We start from the raw sequence: 20,222 nt of genomic DNA on the forward strand, positions 1-20,222 counted from the left end.
GCCCCTGTTACCCACAGAGCTGGTAGAAGATGTGCAACAGCTCGTGGGCCATGATGCTGCCAGCAGCGCCAAAGTTCACGGCTCTGGGGAGACAAGGGCTTGTTTGACCCCCCAGAATCTTTCAGCATTTGTGACCCCAATTCTCCAACCGAAAGTCCCATTCATCATAACACCTGTCGGCCCCTCTTGGGAAACTCCCTACCTACCCTCAGAGAGTGACCCATACCTGGGGTAGCCAGGGTGGAAGAATGGGGGTTGGAGGAGTCCAGCTGGAAAGACTACCACATGGTCAGGTATCGAATAGTAAGCATTGACCTCCCAAGGGGACACCTTCCACCTGTGGGAAGAGGACATGTGAACTCCAGCCCCCACCACGTATTGCCCTGCCACCCCGAGACCTTCACAGTCCCTCCCAACTACCGTTACTGTTCATGCTGCCTTCCCTGAGCCCTGGCTTCCTTTCCTATGAATCATGGATGGGTCTCTCTGGGATGGACTGCCTGTGTCTCCCCTGCTGTCATACCTGTGTTGGGGGCAAGGCTGCAAGAAGCTCTGGACAATTCTAGCTCGGAGGGACCGGACACAGCTCAGGACAGACTGCAGGAAGCTCGGTCCAAGTTGTATCTGGGGAAGAGGCAGGAGGTGACTTGGGCACACAGAGACTTCTATAGATGCATGCTGACAAACACCAATGGGACCATTTGACCCTAAACAGGCAAGCCCTGACAGGCAGGCATCCAGGGATTAGGAGAGAGCAGCCCGATGGCATCACTACACAGCACACACAAGCTTTACACATATCAGCACACAGATGAACACACCCAGACAAGTCACAGGATGCATGCATGTGTGTTGGCACAAGCGTTGGGACCTGAAAAGATTCTGTTCTTCTGCCAGCAAGACGTACAGTGTGGATATTTCCCCATCAACCCCAGCAAGCACCAGGGTAAGGACAGGGCTGAGTCACCCAGGGAAAATTAATTGTCCAACAAAGACTCAGGAGGGTCAGAGAAGTGAGCAGAAGTCAAGGACTGAGAAGGAGCTGGAAAACACAGGGACCCACATCGTTGTATTCTTGTCGGGCCAGCTCTGGCTTCAGGGCCCATTCTGAAGCCCCCATCTCCACCTTCAGTTGAGCGACCTGGAGAGAGACACAGAAGGTGGTAGGAACACTCTCCGAGTCTACCGCAAGGAATTTCTCCTGCTCGTTGCCCTATCCCAGCCTTTCACATTGTTCCCAGTGTGAGTATGCAGCCCAGTGGCTTCCCTACTTAGCGTGTGCCTGGGGGGCCTTTGGCACTTGCTTCCAGTCCCCATCTCGCTTGGTCCAATACTCCATTCCCTGCACAGGTTCCCACACCAGCCAGGACGCCTGGCCTGACCTTGTCCTGGGCCATGTTCTGCGTCTCCTCATTCATCCAGGGAAGGTTTCTGAGGTGAGTGATGAGGGCATCCCGGATCGCAGTGAATAATTCCATGGCCTGTGGGAGTGAGGTCCAGGGACAGGGGGACAGGATCAGGAGAGGCCTCAGCCTGGCCCTGCCCACAGCTTCTGACCCTTGGAAAAGGCCTTGGCCCCAAGGAGCTGCCTGGGTTGGAGCTCTAGCAGCAGCTCAACTAAAGCAATTAAAGGATCTGTGGAGAAAGGAAGGCAATGCCAAGCCCACAAAGGGAAGGTAGGGCCTGGCCATCCGTGAGGGCCATCAGGGAGATATAGTTCCTTTCCATGGGGAAAATAGCCTGATGCGGGAGAAAGACAGTGTCCTCACTCCTGGGGGCAGAAACACCTCTCAGAAATCAGAGGGAAGAGAGGGCTGTCATTTTCTCCTCTGGCTCAGGGCTCTTGTTCTCACACTGTCTTTTTTAAAGCGTCCACTCCCTGTCCTCATCCTCCTGAGCTCTTCAGCTTCCCAGCAAGTCCCCCATAAGTCTCCCTGGCTTCACAACGTGAGTGTGTACTCACTGCTTCCCCAGCCACCTGCCATCTCATGTAAATCCTTTCTTGGAGGAAAATGAAAGGCAACATCGAGAGCCTGGGCTCTGGCATCAGAATGCCTGAGTTCAAACCTTGTCTCTGCTTTTTGGTAACTGTGTGACCTTGGGCAAGTCACTTAACCTCTCTTTGCTTCAGTTCCCTCTTTTATAAAATCGGGATAATGATAGGAACTAAATGACGCAGTTCATGCAAAGTGCTTGAAGAAGTCCCAGGCATGTGGTAGGTACTCAGAAAGTACTCAGTGGTGATTTATTTGCCCTCTTCAAGATTATGTCATCTGTTCTGACGTCATGTCATGTGTCGTTAAAAAAAATCTTAGATATAACAGGGAGGAGCCTTAGAGATGATAACGTTCAATTTTCCTTTTTTTTTTTTTTTTTTTTTTTGTTCTTGAGATGGAGTTTCACTCTTGTTGCCCAGGCTGGAGTGCAATGGTGTGATCTCAGCTCACTGCAACCTCTGCCTCCCGGGTTCAAGCGATTCTCCTGCCTTAGCCTCCTGAGTAGCTGGGATTACAGGCATGCACCACCACGCCCAGCTAATTTTGTATTTTCAGTAGAGATGGGGTTTCTCCATGTTGGTCAGGCTAGTCTTGAACTCCTGACCTCAGGTGATCCTCCCGCCTCAGCCTCCCAAAGTGCTGGGATTACAGGCATGAGCCACCGTGCCTGGCTCCATTTTCTCATTTGATGGTTGAAGAAACACAAGACCAGGAAAGTTGGGTGACTTGTCCAAGTGAGAGCATGTCATGCATGGAGACTTTGTGGTCTGAAGCTGAACTGTTTCCACCACAGGGATGGAGCAGGCCTTTGGGTTCCCTCTCTCAGTGGCCCTTCTCTCTCTGACTGCCCAATTCCCAATCACACATACCACTGAGGAAGTCAAAGTTAATAGAATGAGGGAAGGCTGGGTTGGGTGGGAAGGGGTGGAGGGATGTGGGCTGGGAAGACCTCTCACATACAGCACTTCGGGTGCTCGGGCCAAAGGCCTCACGAACAAACAAAGCTGCCAGCGTGGGCTCGAAGAACGTGCCTGTCTCCTCCACACACTTCATCCATCGTGGGCGGGCGGGCTATGGAGACAAAGCTGGAATGAGTGGCTCCTGTTCAGGACTCTTTCCTCATCTGTATCCCCAATCTTCACTAGATCTTCATTCCCAGAGGGGGCTCTTTCGACTGGACTTTCTGGATTTCATCTCAGTTTACTATCCCTTAGGGTGACGCACATCGTCGCTCAGTACAAAAAAAGCACATCTTCCTCAGAGCTGGTCTCATGAGCCTGGCTGAGCAAATCCTTCATGTTATTGCCTATTGAATTTGACAGCAAGGCCTCTAGGAGGCATCATTCTGGGGGACCAAAAGGCTCCTGGGAAGAAGATGAGAACCCAAACCTCATACCTCGGCTGTCTGATGTTCCCCCTGTTCCCCCACCACCACTCTACTCCGGGGTCCCAGCAATGACTCCCATCCTCCATGCTTCTTTGCTCAAAACGGAGATTGCGGATGGAAATTCTGTCCTACCACCATCACCCTTATCCTCTCTCCAGGTGGGCATGGTGTATCACACTGTAGCATCTTATAAAGAAAAAATTATCAGAGTAGAACTGGGTTTTAGATGCCATATTGTTTGCTAGGAAAAGAGGACACAAGACAAGATTCAGTGTATAAATTCATAGAGCCGGAAGACTTCCAGCCAAGTCAGAGAGGAGAGAATAGAACAGGAAGGTGGAGGGCTTTCACTGCAGAGGCAGGAGGCCATGGACAAACATCCAAGAGGGCAGTGCCAGCTGAGGACCTCGAGAATGAGAAACAGAAGAGACAGACGCAGAGAAGGTCTTGGCGGTGGGCTTGCATGGCTTTAAAAACTTGACCAAGGCATAAACCCAGAGATGACACAGTAAATGGAGACACACACTCAAGGAACCCAGGGACAGGAAGAGGTAGCTGGCCTGAGGGAAAGCTAAGCTGGAACTGATAAATACCAGCTAATATGCTAATTTGGGTTAGGCAAGATGAAGCCTCAAAACTTTATTCCTGTGACTTTTTTACTTCCCAAAGACCTGCCCACAGGGAAGGTAGGAATACTCTCCCTGCAGGAGCTAGGCTGGTCCTGGGAATGGAGGGGGTTTATGTGCATCCCACTAGAGGAAACAGACCAAAGAGGCCAGTCTGGTAGTCAACGAAGAAGAAACTCCCGAATCCACCGGTTAAAGAGGTTATCATTTTGGAGGTTGCTGCAGGCCTGGCTGCCCACATCTGTGTTCTACTGCACCTTGAGGTCTGCTAACCTTGTCTCTTATTTTTATTTTTACTTTTATTTTTATTTTGTAACAGAGTCTCACTCTGTGACCCAGGTGGAGTGCAATGGTGCGATCTCGGCTCACTGCAACCTTCACCTCCCGGGTTCAAGTGAGTCTTCTGCTTTAGTCTCCCAAGTAGCTGGGATTACAGGTGGCTACCACCAGAGATGGAGTTTTGCCATGTTGGCCAGGCTGGTCTCAAACTCCTGGGCTCAAGTGGTCCACCTGCCTTGGCCTCCCAAAGTGCTGGGATTGCAGGCATGAGCCACCGCACCCGGCCAACCTTATCTCTGATAAAGAAAAGAGGCTCAGATTCTTCTCATGCTGCATGAGTTGGAGCTCTGAAACAACAGAAACTAAAAGGAAGTCCGGGTCTGAAAGCAATTATGGGCCGAGTTGAGAATCTGCCAGCCACATTCTGCTGGACAAGCTTGGCTCCAGGAATACCTCTTATCAGACAGTTGCTACACCTGGAGCAGCAACCAGCATCAGCAGGGAGCCCACTTGAGCTTGGAAGTGTGGATCTGCCTACGCTTCTCACCCCTTCTCATTCTTGATTTGTTTCCTGATGCCCTTTGCTGGAGCCTGATCATTTCTCCAACATGCTTTGCTGTGGGACCTGACTACTGGAGAATACAGTCGCCACCTCAGACCACTACTACAGCTCTCTCTCAAGATGTGGAATGGTAGTGTATACCACATTGACTGCAAAGGGAGAGTTAGAGAGAGAAAGAGAGGGAGAGAAATAGAATTAGAGAAAAAAAGTCTCCAAAATATAAACAATAGAAGAAATACTTCAAACCCAAGATAATGAAACTCGGTGGACTAATTTGAGGGCACCAAAAACAAAAAAGTTTCATGTATAACCTCAGAACCACAAATAGTATTTGAGAAATGATAGAAATCAGCACAGATTCTAAGAGTCCGGAGCGAAGCAAAAATTTGACCAATCTTCTATAGGATGAAAGGAAATTTTAGGGATTACAAGCCAACCAGGAATCCTTAATGTTAATTTCTAAACAAAATTGTAGAACGAATCATTAAACAGTTTTTTAACACTTGGAAAATAATGTGTAACTACTAAGGGCTATGATAGGATCACTGAAGAAAAATAATGCCAAAATAATAAAAATTCCTCTGGCTAAAAGGCTTACGTAACTGAGGCATATGAAAGACTGGAAGCCGCAAACTCCAATAGGGGCCATGCAGAGGCATAACAGAGAACAGCAGTGCAACATCAGAGCTACAGGGCATGGTGGGGCTACAGAGAGCGCACCCAGCCCCGAGCTGCGCCATGTAGTGACAGTCAGTTGTCGCCACAGGAGAAGGCTAGCCCAGTGTTTCCCAAGCTTCACAGACACACACACACACACACACACACACACACACACGCTGGAAACCTGAATGCTGGCATACCATACCCTAGTTTTTGAATGTTGGTGATTAATTCAAAGTTTGCAAAAGATTCTCCAGGCTAACAAAACACATCTATAGACGAAATACATCCTCAAGCACCACTACCATCCTACCACTGAATAGAGTATTAGCACTTACTAAGTTTGAGTTATCAACTTAAACCCCTGCGGTTCAGTGACACCGGTTGTCAAAACGAGAACAATATCTAGTCTACCTTCCTCACAGGTTTGGGGATCAGGTGAAATAATACCTTTCAAGTACTCTAAGGCACTACCCCACTCTGTTGGCATTATCTTGATTTAGCCAGGCTTGAAAAACACAGATTGAGTCCTAGTGAATTAGATAGATAAACTGATGTTGAATGATAGTGCAGTTTGAGTGGAGTCTCATCTGGCTGAATCAAAAGTAAACATCAATGGTGAATGATTTCAAGTTGACTTGACCTCCAGTGACATTCCTACTAAGAATCCTAACTACCACTCACTTAGCATTTCCTTTCCTCATTTCCTGTTTTGCTTTTCTTCATAACACCCCCTAACATATTTTATTATTTTATTAGTTTGTTTATTGTCTTTTTTCCTTCACCAGGATATGTGGCTGAAGGCAGGATTATTTATTTGTCTGTTTTGTTCATTGCTGCATTCCAAGTGCCTGGAGAAGTACCTGAAGTACACTAGGTTCTCAATAAATGTTTGTTACATAAATGAATGCATAAATCCATAGCTAGGTCTTCAATAACCTGACCCGATGCCCTTCTCCCTTCAGGATCTTAACAGTAGTCTGCATGAAGATACACTGAATAAAACTGCAAATCATCCAAAGCTGGAAGACCTGAATAAATTGAGATGTAGGGCTGAATATAAATCATTCACATTTAATCATCACAAATGTGAAGTTCTGCTTTTACTTCTCAAAACCCACCTTCCCAAGTTTCATAAAAGAAAAGCTGACTTAACAGCCATTTTCATTGACTATAACTCTATTCAAAACTAATCATCCAAAGATGGTCCAATAATGAGATTTAGAAATCTTTCTGTATAAGGGCACTATAAATTATAATTCATTCAAAAGAATATGATCAGAAGTCGGTAATTAATGGCCACTGAATAGAACCAAACATTTTGATCATATCAAGGCCAAACTCTAGGTGATGTCTTTGATTCCATTCTCCCTCTCACATCACTCATCATCAGGACATCCCATTGCTAACCTTAAAATATGTTGTTTGAAAACATAAATGAGATAAATCCCTCTGCATGTCTCTATTTCATACAGAGAGAAGCAAAAGTCCTTCAGTGACCTGCCAGACCTTGTATGGTTCTCTCCTTCCTGCTCTGATTCCCTCCCCATTATTGTCCTACTCACCCTGATCCAGATGCCCTGGCTTCCTTGCTGATTCTCGAACACCTGGAGCATGCTCCAGGGGCATCAGTGGACACAGCAAGCCTAGTCTTCTCCTCTCAGCCGGAGCCACCAGGAGGATCTCTCACCCTGCACCAAGTTTTAGCCAGCCTGCCTCCTGCCCTGTCCCCATGAGATGATATCCTTTTCTTCACCAGAAAACTCCTTCCTCTCTCTAGACATTTTGTCAGTTCCGCCTCCTGCACAGAGATGCCACTGATCCTTCAAATGCTCCCTGATCTCTCCTTGGGAACTCCAAGAATATCTGCTGTCTAAACCAGGATCCCCTGGGAACACAGCATTTACTTAGTGTACAGTTGTTTTTGCACTACAGGGACAGAGTTGAGTAGTTTGTAACACCAACCGCTTATGGATCATGAAGTCAATATTTACTATCTTGCCCTCTATAAAAAAGTTTTCTAACCTTTGTTTGTAGCACCTACTTGTTTCTCAATCCTGTACAGTGTGTGGTTAAAAACATGACTTTATGAGCCAAAACATCTGTTTTGGAGTCTGTTCATTTACTTGTGAGCTGTGTGGTCTTGGGAAAGCTTCTTGACCTTTCTGAGCCTATTTTTGCATCTGCAAAATGGGGATTAAAAACCTCCAAGTGTTTCTGGAAGATTTAAATGAATAACCTGTCCTAAGTGCTGACAGACAGTGACTACTCCATGTATATCAGCTATTATCATTATTATTAAGTGCCATCTTTTATACTATTGTTCCAGAAAGTCAAAGTTAATAGCTGTGGCTTCCCCAAGGTCACACAACTATTTGTTGGCAGAGATTAGTTCAGCTTTTAAGCCCAAGGATAATTATGTGCCCTAATGGAAAAGATAATGGCTTCAGGCCATCTAAGTCTTCTGCATTCTTTAAGCCTGAGCCTCAACACTAGCACTCTTACAGCCTCCAAGAAGTGCCATGGGGCCATGATGCTGGCATTTATAGGTAGCTGTTTGTTGCCAGGATTTTGTAGCAACCCCAATTAAGATAACTTGGGGCTCTGGTCTGCTTCATCTGAATCAAGAGAAAAGCTGGGCAGAAGCTTCTTGGTGACTCTCCAACTCAAGTGATGCTCCTCAGGAAGACTGCTTTTTTAGCACAATGAGTAAACAACACAGACCCTGGAGCCAGACTGCCAGGGTTCAAATCCTCACCCCACTAACTTACTGTCATACCTGAGCAACTTCCTTATCTTTCATGCCTCTGTTTCCTCCTCTTTAAAATAGGAATCAAATGGCATCCATGGTACCTCATGGAATTGTAAAGATTAAATCAGCTAATAGATCTAAAGGATTTCAAAGAGTGTCTAGCACATCATTAGCTCTTGATAAGCAATAACTACATTCCAATCCCTGTGAATATCTTTTCCTTCTCTGAATTCCACAGCAATTTTAGGTTGCCAAAGCAGAGAGTTTCTCCAAGGCAGGGAAATGGCCCACAAATTACTAAGAAAAAAAATCTAGTGATTTTTAAGACTAAACTGAGGCCTTCACTGAGGTTGGGATGTATCCAATGTATTAGACTCTTCTGCTTGCATTTGGATATATCCAACTTGAGATTTCAAGATTCTCAGCAAAGGAGCATCTCTGCATCTTATGTAATAAGTAGACTCTGGTTAGTGAAGTGCATTTTCGACCCAGGCCCCTCCTCAGATATATCCACATCTGTGCCACAAAGTCTACATGTGGCCCAATGGATCCCACTGGATGTCAGAGATAAACTCTTTGTGAAGCACGTTTGAACATGGAATCAACTAGACATAAGGAAGGCCACTGCATAACATATCTCTCTCTCATCCCAATAAATTGTAAGCTCTAAGTCCAAGTTATCCTGAGCAAATAATGTAAGCATCGTGACAAAGAAAGGGCAGTCCTGATAATATCAGAGTTTTATATTTGAGCTCAAACACCCAGCAAGAAGCCAGAGAGGTAGTCAGGCTGGGAGATGTGTGCCTGAAGGTCTGGCACGTGGTATCTTGGTTTTCAAGTTACACTTTGTCTGTCCAACTTGCCTGCTTCCATGGAAAGCCAAGACATGGAGGGGCATCTAGTATCACAGCCCCCCTCCCTGAGAGAGAGTTGCCGACATTTACCCCTCAAAAGAGTAGATATTCCTTTCGAGTACCTGGGCAAATACACCCACTCCTCTCCTTACCATGGGTGGTTGCTCTGTCAGTTCCCGCAGTTTCTGGCTGAGATTTCTGCGTGCCTCCTGGAATTGACTGTCCAGGGCTGGAGAAAGGGTCACCACCAGCCCTAAGATCATGTGGCTCTGCAGAAAGTCCCTATGGAGACAAAAGAGACCCATACATATACCCCAGGAATCTTGGGATGCTTCAAGAAGAGCCTCTCCTTGTGTAAGTCACCTTGACACTCCTGAAGGCCGCCCCTTCTCCTCTGTATTCATAACTGTTTTAACATGCACCCAAGTCAAAAAGAGCTTTTCATGATGTAGGTTGGGGTGGGATCTAGCTCCTTAGTAAAAGAAACTAGATGAAGAGGCAGCCTTCAAAGTCACAGGGAAAGACAGTTCTGGGCTAGATGGAGCCTGGACTCAAGTCATGAAACAGATTCTGCTTCCACAGTCAAGATATCTCAGGTTATCCTCAGATGCATCTCATAAGCATAAGTAAGCTGGTCTTTGTGACTGCTCTCTGCTCCACCGGCAATGCTCCTGCCAGGGCTGCATCGCACCCTTATGTAAGCCTGCTCACTCCCATGTGAACGGGCAGCTACCTCCCTCAAAAAGGATTTCTAGATGCTGCTGCCACCATGAAGAAGACCCTTAGGTCCAAGCCCCTGGAAGAAACCCACTGCTTTCAGGTGGGGGAGGCAGAGAGCCCTACAAAGAGCCACTCTTTCATGTCCCCAACCACAACACCCCCTTGATTTCCTGATACCAGCAGAAATGCTCTTAGACATTGTTTCCCATAAGAGCTCCAGAATCTTCACACCACATCTGAGGAATGGCCCCTCCTCTTCCTTTCTTCCCCTAAGCATCCCCAGCCTTCACTGTCTTCATCTCCTCATCTCATGTGCCTCCTCCTCCTGCCCACAGTCCTCAGCTGCTAAAAAGACATACATGCACTCAACTGTCCTCTGTGTCTGGATCTTCCAGCATCTTCTACAGCTCAGAGGCTCTTGACTAGCTGGTGTTCTACTCTCAGGAGACCCCATGTCTTGGCTGACCCTGCGTTCTTCATGTCGTGTGTATCCTCCCTTACTCATGCTCCCAAGACACATCCTTCTTGATCCCTCCAACCTCTCTGTGCCACCCAACCCACGCTTCTCTGCCCCCACAGGTGGCAAGTTCCTCTTATCCTTCTGGGAGGCCCTTACCAGCCTGCCTTCCCCAAGGTTTCCTTTGCCCCCAAGATCTATGGTGCTCAGGCTCTCTTCCATTTCCATGATCTCCCCAATCCCACCTGGGGCAAACCTCTGCTTTAGCAGCATCTCCTCCACCAGTTGTGACATGTTTTTCAAATATTCCACATCATGGACCAGGAGGGACTGAGAGGGGCTCAGGGACATCGGTGTGAATGTCTCTTGCAAGCAGGACAACCAGTCGATGGCAGGGGCCATTTCCTTAGAGGAGGGACACAAAGCTGAGGGGGAAAATGAAAAGAGAAGGAAGGGGAAAGGGCTTCCCTTTGCGTGTGAGAAAAAGAAGAGAAGAGGCTAACTGGGGGAGGGGATGGAGCCAGAGACAGAATGAAAAGGGATTAAGGGCACTAGGAGGAAGAAGGAAAGGAGGTAATATTTGGGAGGAAGGCCCCCATGCCCACAGTCTTCTGGCCCCCAGTTCCAGGCACCTTGAGCTGGTTGATAGTGACCATCTGGAAGAGCTTGCCCTGTGCCCGCCGCTGATCCAGGGGCCTCAGAAACTGGAACAGCCTTGAAGTGATGGAGATTGACAAGGAAGCGTGTTCTTGCACCTTGCTTGGGTCTCCTCCCAGCAATGTTCCCAGCTGATTCAGGTAAGTCAGGTATTCCCGAAAGATCTGGAGGAAGGAAATGTCAGTCACAGGTGTCAGAGGTCCCTGCCTTTCTCCTGGCCTCAGAGGGCAGGGCCTTTGTCCATGTGCCATCTTACCTGGGCATAGATCTTCTGTTCTTGATCTTGCTTGAGGGGAACATCAAACTCTGGCTGGTCTATCTGGACACAAGAGAGACTGGAGAGAAGCAGGGAGCGTGGCAGATGGAGAGGGCAGGTGTGGGGAGGTGGGGAATATACCATGGGAGATGGCCTTGGGAGATGGACATAAAGATTGGACAGAAGAGAAGCAAGAGTACAAAGAAAGGGAGGGATTAAGGGTTGAGGGGCATGAGAAGAAGAGTCCAGATGTGAAAATGGGAAGAGATGGTGAATATTACAACCAGTGTGGGTGTGCCCAGCGAGGCAGAAGCATAATAATCAGCATCCTAAAAGGAGTTATTCCTTGTCTCAGGAACAGGGCCAGGGTGAGTGAGGTGAGGAACCTGTCCCAGGTACAAAATGTAAGAGGTGCCAAAAACTCAGTAATCAAACTGCAACCTAACTTAGGAGTATATTCTTGCAACAGATAGCTCCATCTCAGCCAGCCATACCAGCTGATCTTCAGGCAACCACAGGCTGTCAAGTGATCAGACCATGCCCATTAAAGACAATTGCTAAGCTGTAAGCAACCAAGATGTTTCTGGGCGTCACTTCCTCTTTCTGTAAATACTGCCTGCCTACATGGTAGGGTGGAGCTCTCTGAATCTCTACTGCTTCAGGATGCTGCCCAATTCGTAAATCAGTCTTCGCTCAAATAAACTCTTCTTTAAGGCGACAGAGTGAGACTCTGTCTCAAAAAAAAAAAAAAAAACTCAGTAATCAAGATAAATAACATTTTAAAAAATCAAAATTACTACCAAAAATGTATGATAAATAAAATCTCAAAACTTTGCTAATCATGGACTTTTTTTCCCCAAAAAAACATACTTTTAGTCAATTTTGAAAAGAATCATGATGTGTTCAAGAAAAGTCCTCAATGTATTTTTGATTCGTTTTGAAAAAAAAAATCATTAGTACTTTCAAAAAGATTCACATAGAATTTTGTCTCATTTTTGGGGAAAAAAAGCATAATCTTTTTTCAAAAAAATTCATAATGAAGAAAAGTTTGATATTTTGTTTCATCATGTATTGTTGCACTGATTTTGACTTTTTAGGAATATTTATTAAAATACTATTTATCGTGATACTGAGTTTTGGGGACCTTCTTAAATTAGCACCCAAGGTAAGCACCGTGTATATTTCACCTTAGTCTGGCCCTGATGAACCCTTGATTCTATTCTGAAGATCTTTGCTTCTACTCTTTCCCTTTTCTTCTCCAATTTCAATATCCCACTCTTATCTTGAGCCATATACTTTTCCTTCTGTCTCAAAAAAAACTTTCACTCGACCCTTTTGCTACATTGTATGTCCGCAGTTCAAAGAACAAAAAAGCATCTATGCCCATTGTTTCCACTTTCTTATCTTCCTCCTAAGCTCCGTACAATCTGTGTCCACTGCCATAACTGTTTGCAAAGTATCTCTAGGTATCCAAGGGTGTCTTCTCATTCCTTGTTCTCTGAGCTGACCCCTCCTTCCTGAAGCTTCTTTTCTTTCCTTTGTGGCCCACCATACTGGTCTAGCTCCCATCTCTCCAACAGTACTCACTCTTCCCTGGCTCCCTTCTGCCCTCAGTCTTTGGACTTCTCCTTCTGTAGTCCATTCTTCCTATCTGCTTTTAACCCAAGAGACTATCCAGGCTCACACTGATGATAATCACCCTCCTCCCATTCACACTAAATCAAAACAATGGGATCACTGTGTAATCCCCCACTCTCTTTCTTTATATCCAATCAGTCACCAAATCCTCTAGAAACAGCATGGACTATCATCACTAGAGTGAAGTTGCCTAAATCCTTGTGCCTGGCTCTTCCTTTCCATTTCTACCTCTATCTCAGGGCCTCAAAAATGCTCATTTAGTTTCCTCAACACCCCGAGACTGACCTTCAAAACTGCTGACTCTATGCACAACCATCAAAATATTTGTTCTATGCACAATTGTCATAACAGTTGGATGGCCTCAGTAGCTTTTTTTTTTTTTCTATTATGTGAAATGTTTCACCTCTGCCTGCCTTCGTAGAAATAATCAAGCTCAACTTTATGTCTTCAGTCTCACTTTTACCTCCCACTGCACCCCACCTTGCCTCCCAAATCCTCAATTAAATAGATCAGCCTCCTCACTGACTCCACGGAGGAATCACACCATTCCAGGTCCTCCCCCTGGCTCAGAATTTCCAACGTCCCATAGCTACACCTCCACTTGTGTGAATTAACCATGTTTCAAGGCTGGCTTAGCTCACCTTCTCTCATGCTCTCCTCTCTGAGCCTCTCCTTAACCAGATCTTAACTGGCCCCCAAAGGCCACATCAGTTAAACTCCTGAGCAGACTGTTTAGAACTAAATTTTAGAACACCTCATTATGATAATCAATTCTTCTTTTGTACTTACCCTCTGGTAATTTTGTGGCTCTTTTGACAGTAGGGTCCAAATATGCAGATAGCATTACATTGTTTAACCACAATAGTGATAGCTCCAGTGTTTTTATTTAGTTACTCACTCAACAAATACCTGGCAAAAGCCTCTAGCTGCCTGGCCCTGTGATAGGTCCTGAGAAACAAAGGTGAATAAAGCATGGTCCTGTTCTAAGGAGGCTCACAATCTTCAACACAGAGCGATAAATGCTAAGAGCATGAGGAAATGAAAGGAGGGAGAGAAGGGCTTCACCTAACTCATAACTAGGGTGTCAGTGAAGAATTCCTGGAAGAGATAATAAAGCCAACATTTGAAAAACATGTAAGTTTTCCAGGTTCAGTGTGGGGGATGGTTGCAGGCACAGGGAGCAGCATAGGCAAAGAACTGAGGAATATTCCTGGAAGCAGCAGTGAGTCAGCATGGCTTGGGGGTAAGGGAGAGAAGGAATGTACAGGAGATAAGGCTGGAGAAGTGTGTAGGGGTCAGATCACAAGGTGCTTGCAAAGCTTTACTAAAGATTAGGGACTAGATTCTGATGACCTGGCAAGCCACTGAGTCACTGACAAGCATTTAAATACAGACAGTAACATAGTTAGCCTTTGGTTTAGAAAAGTTCCCTCTAGTAAAAATAAAGAGTAAATAAAATGAGGGCAATCCTAGAGATAGGAGGACTGGTTAAGGGGCTCTGAGACTAATCTAGATTAACAGTAAGAAAGACCAGGCCTACTTCTGTCTTCCCAGCACTGGCTCTGCTGCTCCATTTCCCACCCCCAGCTAATGTCCCTGACTTTCACATCAATAATTTTCCCTTAAGGTAGGGCTGTTTCCTATATCACACAGGTGTCCTCTCTTCCCAACCTGCAACCTTCCTCTAAGGGATGATTGGCTAGAGATGGAGGCAGGCCAGGTCCAACTGTGTCTTCGCCAGTGCATCCCTCACCTGGATGACTGGTGTGTGTGGAGAGGCAGGATGAGGTCCTAGGTAGGCTCTGAAGAAAGGGAAATGGCCATACTGACTCATCAGAAGTCTCAGCGTTCGGTTAAAATTTAAGGAAGTCCATTTACCAGAGATGCGCCAGCCTCCAAGCTTTAAAGGAGAGAGAGGGGGCTGAACATAAGGATATGTGGAGCCCATCCCCCATTGTCTGGATTGGCTCTTACACAGCTGCTACTGCCTGACCTCTGCCCTGGGCCCTTTGATTCGCCTAGGGAGCCACATCTATCCTTTTTTATCTGCCTTCTCCCAAGGTCCTGATACCTTCACAGGGCATAACCATTTCCATCTCCATCTCCCTCCTAGAACTTGGGGGGCCCTAGGAAGAAGACCCACCCTTTAGAAAAAAAAAAAAGGCAGCCCTAAGCATGCATTGGTCCCATATATTATGTATCCAGAAAAGTTAATATCCCAACTTTTCTCACCTCCTCAATAACTTGTCTGAGGGGACCAGTCCCTGCAGCTTCAATGGCATGTGTATCCATGCAGGAGTTGTAGAACTGGAAGGCTTTCTCCTCCCCAGAGCCTGGGTGCCAGGAATTCTGGGCCTCTAGAAAGGAAGCATGGAAGTGAGGACTAAACTCTGATTTTTTTATCTTGCCCCAAATTCCTATCAAAGGGGTCTGGAGAGTCATGCCCTATATCATAAGTTCTCATCAGATGGGTTTTATTTAACCCATGTAACATGATTTACTTTCTAACCTGATTCTGGCATAACATTACAAGACAAAGAAGAAAACAAAAATATTTTACACCAAAGCATGTTTCTTTGCCATATTTTGAAATGGCCCTACAAAGCTGTTCTTTGTGTAGGAAAATTTGCATCTGTAAAGAATCTCTATTAGCTATTAACATATCTCTATTAACATAGCTAGATCTTTTGATTGACTAAGATCTGAATAGGAAATATTTGTCACCTATTGTCTCTAAGGGCAGCCACTATAAGACTTCAAAAGAACTTCCGGTATCCACAATCTTTATCTTACCCTGAACATTCCCTTTCTATCTATCCCAGATCTTTAGACAAACTCATCCAACTGTCAACCCAGAAATGTTTAAATTCACCTGCAGCCTGGAAGCCACCCCCGCCCCTTTGAGTTGTTCCACCTTTCTGGACCAAACCAATGTATTTCTTAAATGTATTTGATTGATGTCTCAATACTCTTTAAAATGTATAAAACCAAGCTGCGCCCCAGCCACCTTGGGCACATGTTCTCAGGATCTCCTGAGGGCTGTATCACGGGCCATGGTCACTCATATTTGGCCCAAAATGAATCTTTTCAAATATTTTACAGTTTGACTCTTTTTGTCGGGAGGAGAATTAAAAGAGTGGCAACTGGTATAGAGGCAAAGAGCGAGGGTGGGAGACAGGGAGCTTACAGGAAAGAAAGACTCCCACAGCATATGGGAGGAATAGAGACAAGGAAAATAAGAAAGATGAGAGGATTGCCCAATTTGGAATGGATCAACTTGATGAAATGATGAAAGCAGGGAAAGAGAATGAGGAGAAGAAGACAATATGGAAAATAAAAGAAATGTGGGGAAGAAACCAAGAAGGAAACGACAGGGAAGAAAGGAGAAAGATAGCAATAAGTGGGATATGGGCAAAGGAGAAAAGAGAGAAACGAAAGACAAAAGAAATGATTGAAGAAATTAGACAAATTCAGGGAACAAGAGAACTTTAAGGATTTGGAGAGAAGAAAACTCATAAGGAAAGGTTTAGCAAAGAGAAGAAACAGGGGAGGACTCTCCTAGTCCAGACTCCTCATCCATTGATCCCAAGAAACAAACACACTACAATAATCAAATGCAAGTCTCTCTGAATCATCCACCCTCTAATATCTAACACTCTTTTCACCCTCAGTCGCCCTGATATCTATTCATCCCATTGTAGGCAACAGAATTTATCCTAAGCATATTTTTTTTAATATCTGTGCCTTCCCTGAAAGTATCCATTTACCCAAAGAGAGTCCCCTTCCCACTCTTTCCCCATCAAAAAAGGAGGGCAGAGGGGTGCATTTATTTTTCCCAGATTCTAATTGATAGCGTCAACACATTCTTTAGGTTCCCTTGCACTGGAAATGCATGTCTATCTTACATGTTCTTATTCCCAAATCCTCACCACCATCCATCAACTTCCTGGGACGCACTTCCAACCTCCTACTCAGTTTCAGTTCATCCTTCTGGTTTTCCTCTCAGTCCTGGCAGTTTTCCTCTCCAGCCTCCATCTGCAGGAACTTTACTTCCACTGCCAATTAACTCAGCTCTCCTCTTCTTCCAGCATATCCTTTGTACTTACCCACTTTTTCTCTTATGCACAGTGATGAAGCCCTTTCTCATTTCTCACCCCACCATCCTACCCCTTTCATTCCACCATCATCCATCATCTCCAGTCATCCATCTCTAACATCCCACTTGTTCCAGGTCAACTTGCTTGCCATGGTCCAGGGTTTCAATGGAGAAGCAAGAAGCAAGAGATCATTGTGAGAGAGGGGAGCTCCGGCATGGTGAGAGGGAGACGGTAATGTTGACAAGGAGGCATTGGGAGACTAGAGGTTTTGGAGGTTAGAGAATGAAAGTGATGGACAAAAGAATTGAAATGCAGGAGGTGCTGAGGAGATGCTCGTGGAAGAAGACACCATGCATAGGATAGAAACTGAACATTTGGAGGAAGCAACAAAGATGGAGCTTGCTAAAAGGGACAAGTTGGAGAGAATGGAGTAATTATGGATACATGGAGAAGCAAAGAAGATGGAAATTAGATAAAGAAAAAAATCCAGAAAGGGACCAAGAGAAATGGAAGAAGGGTACCCAAGGCAAGGCAACAGGAAACAGTGAGAGAGGAGCAAACCCAGGCAGCTCCCGCCATCCTGCCTCTTTTACTCCCCCATCATCTCCAATCATCCATCCGTATAATCCCACCTGGGATGGCGCAAACCAGTTGTTCCACAACTACACAGGGTTTGGAGCAGTCATGGTTGTTCTAGGCACAGAGTCACCCACTTGCACAGAGCATCTTCCACCCTGCTTTCCTCACCCAGTATTCTCCGAAGTTGGTTTTTGTTCTTTGTGGCAAGCTCCTGAAAAGAATTATTGGTTTCTTTGGCCCTTCCACAGGCAAAGCCGAAGAAGTCGGTGCAGGGGGCCACACTTGTGTTCCCAGAGGCCAGGTAATGATCCCGGAGATCCAAACACACAGATGTCTCACAGGGGCCTGTGGGAAAAAGCTCAGAGCTGGGAAAGAAGAGGCAAAAAGACCAGGGCTCCCCCAAGGGGCTAGGCAAAGAACATCAGGTGAGTAACTAAGTGGGAAGCTGATGAAAAAGAAATGGTTAGGATGCAGGGAGGAAGAAGACCCATGGGGACCCCAAGGGTCAGGGTGGGCAGAAGCCCCAGGAGCAGGGATTGGGCCTGGGCCCCAGGGCAGGGGAGGGCTGACTAGGTTAGGGGGTCTGAGATCTTGCTTACGAGGGCCACAGCTCTGGAAGATGTAGAACGAAGGCACAGAAAAACAAAGGAGCAGGCTCAAAATCAGGATAGCTGTCAGCACCCGCCTGGCCACTGCCCATGGCCTGCTCCCTTCCACGGGCAGCCCCTCTTCTGGAGTGCTCTGTGGGAGGAACCAAGAGGTGAAAGATACAAGGTGGAGGGGGTTGAGAGACAGGGATGGGAAGAAGAGGAGGAGAGGAGAGAGAGAATAAATCTGTTAGTGCTACAGTCCCTTTATACAGAAATAATTATCCCATTTCTTCCTAAACCCAGCCCTACTTTAACTCCTGGGAGATGAGAAAACAAGGAATGTCAACTGTTTTGAGTGAGGACGAAGCAGACAGTTAGCAGATGAGTGTTTGTGGGATTTTAGAGCCCAGAGTGACAACATCAGTGTATTCCAGCCCCAGGAGAGGAGGTCACTTACCTCTTGGCTCCAGAGAGTTCCCATTCCACCTGCCTGGCTGCGTTCCCTCGGCTCTTCCTCACTTTGGTCCCCATCTTCCTGAAGGGAGTGGAGGGAGAAGGAGGAGAGAGAAGCTGGTTCAGGAAATGGTGCATTGAAGAGAGTTTTATCAGGCCATTTTGATACCCTCGCTGCCTGCCCTGCCCCCACACACACATTTTTATCTCGGAGCAGTGTTCCCAGATGGGCTTCAGAATGAACCCGTCCCCTGAATGTGACATTTCTCAATCCCTCTCCCATTACCTCCCTCTCTCCCCCGCTTTCTACTCTGTAAGCCTCACATTCCCTCCCCTCCAGTGGGGGCAGGACATTTGCACACAGCCACCCTCACCCCCGACCCTAGGCCTCTGACTCCAAAAGTGGACTTGCCATCTGTCTGTCCTCTATGGCTCCAGAATCCTTCCTGGTTCCACTCTAGGAGCTGATTCGGAGGACTGGGGTCCAGGAAATGGTCCCCCTTCTGACCCGCCCCAGTTCCTTGATCCTGGAGAAGGGACACTTCTGCTGCTCTTCCCCCTTGTCCCCAGACACACAGGATTGGCCTCTGGGTAGAGCCTGCTTATCAGTGGGGGGCACCCAGGCTTCTCCTCCCCCTTTATCTCAGCTTCTCAGGGGAGAAGAGGGAGGGAGTCTTCACTCCCCAAGCAATCTTGCCCTTGGTCTGCTCCTCTGGTCTTGCACTGTGACTCTGCCCATGAAGTTCCTTTATTTCTAAAATATTCTTCCTTCTATCCTTTCTTCGGTATAAAAAAATATGAGGCACAGTAAAATTTTAAAGAGTTTATTTAAGTAAGAAGCAATTCATGAATTGGGGAGCATCAGACCGACAAAGGTTTAGTGTTGCGATGACAAAATGTCAGAGGCAAGCATTTATTGGGAAGTCATAGAAGCAAAATAAAACATTATTTGCTTAGTTTGCAGTTAAATAATTGCCTTTTTTAGGTAACTTTTTGGAAAGTCCCTAGTCACATAATCATATGTTAGTTGGCTGCCTATCATTGGCTAGGGTTAAGTTTTATTTCTGTCATAAGCATTTATCAGAAATTGACCCAAATTAAGTTTCACTTCTGTTTGTAGTTTTAGCAAGAATATGGCTATTTTTAAGGTCTTTGGCTTTGTTTGCCTGGGAATTTTTCAGGCCCAGTCTCCATTTTAATTTTGTTTTCATACCTCTCTGATTGGCTTTTCTGGGATTCATCAATTCCCAGGTCAAATGCCACCTTTCCCAGGAGGCCTCCCAGCTCCATGCCCATTCACACTGTTCCCAAGCATGCTTAATTGTTTCTCTCGGTGATTCATAGCTCTGCTGGCTGCTGGCAAAGTCATGCATTCAAAAGATCACCCAGCTAGGAGACCCTAATCTGCTAATTATTAGCTCTGTGACAATAAACAAGCCACTTAAACTCTGAGGCAGGTAAGCAAGTTTTGTCATCTGGAAAATGAGGGTAATACTTGCCTATGCCTACCGCATAGGATCTCATGCCTTCTACAAAAGAATCAGGCTTTACTGAGCCCGTCTTTCTTTCATTGTGCTTTCTGTTGCACTGATAGCTTGCCTCTTCATCTCCTTATTGATTGACAACTATGTCATAGCAGGTACAGTGTCTGGTTTTCA

At 46.1% G+C, this 20,222-nt stretch overlaps 1 protein-coding gene across 2 annotated transcripts in view; it reads right to left on the reverse strand.

Moving 5' to 3' along the window:
* Positions 1-19,119, reverse strand: part of LOC129485126 (kell blood group glycoprotein) — a 58,653-nt gene extending 39,534 nt beyond the window's left edge. Inside the window, exons 1-16 of one of the 2 annotated variants that reach the window (XM_063642313.1) lie at positions 18,939-19,119; positions 18,569-18,646; positions 18,121-18,262; positions 17,690-17,866; positions 15,078-15,202; positions 14,599-14,745; positions 11,208-11,270; positions 10,927-11,115; positions 10,551-10,699; positions 9,270-9,399; positions 2,958-3,068; positions 1,383-1,481; positions 1,064-1,141; positions 524-624; positions 227-337; positions 16-83 (exon numbers count right to left, since the gene is read on the reverse strand). In XM_063642313.1, the coding sequence (XP_063498383.1) occupies positions 16-83; positions 227-337; positions 524-624; positions 1,064-1,141; positions 1,383-1,481; positions 2,958-3,068; positions 9,270-9,399; positions 10,551-10,699; positions 10,927-11,115; positions 11,208-11,270; positions 14,599-14,745; positions 15,078-15,202; positions 17,690-17,866; positions 18,121-18,262; positions 18,569-18,592 (1,714 nt within the window). In that variant the 5' untranslated portion in view covers positions 18,593-18,646; positions 18,939-19,119. The remainder of the gene's footprint in view (positions 1-15; positions 84-226; positions 338-523; positions 625-1,063; positions 1,142-1,382; positions 1,482-2,957; positions 3,069-9,269; positions 9,400-10,550; positions 10,700-10,926; positions 11,116-11,207; positions 11,271-14,598; positions 14,746-15,077; positions 15,203-17,689; positions 17,867-18,120; positions 18,263-18,568; positions 18,647-18,938) is intronic. The other variant, XM_055284315.1, reaches the window with a different exon arrangement.
* Between the last annotated feature and the right edge of the window lie 1,103 nt (positions 19,120-20,222).

Source organism: Symphalangus syndactylus, chromosome 6 (genome assembly GCF_028878055.3).
Source record: "Symphalangus syndactylus isolate Jambi chromosome 6, NHGRI_mSymSyn1-v2.1_pri, whole genome shotgun sequence".
NCBI lineage: Eukaryota > Metazoa > Chordata > Mammalia > Primates > Hylobatidae > Symphalangus > Symphalangus syndactylus.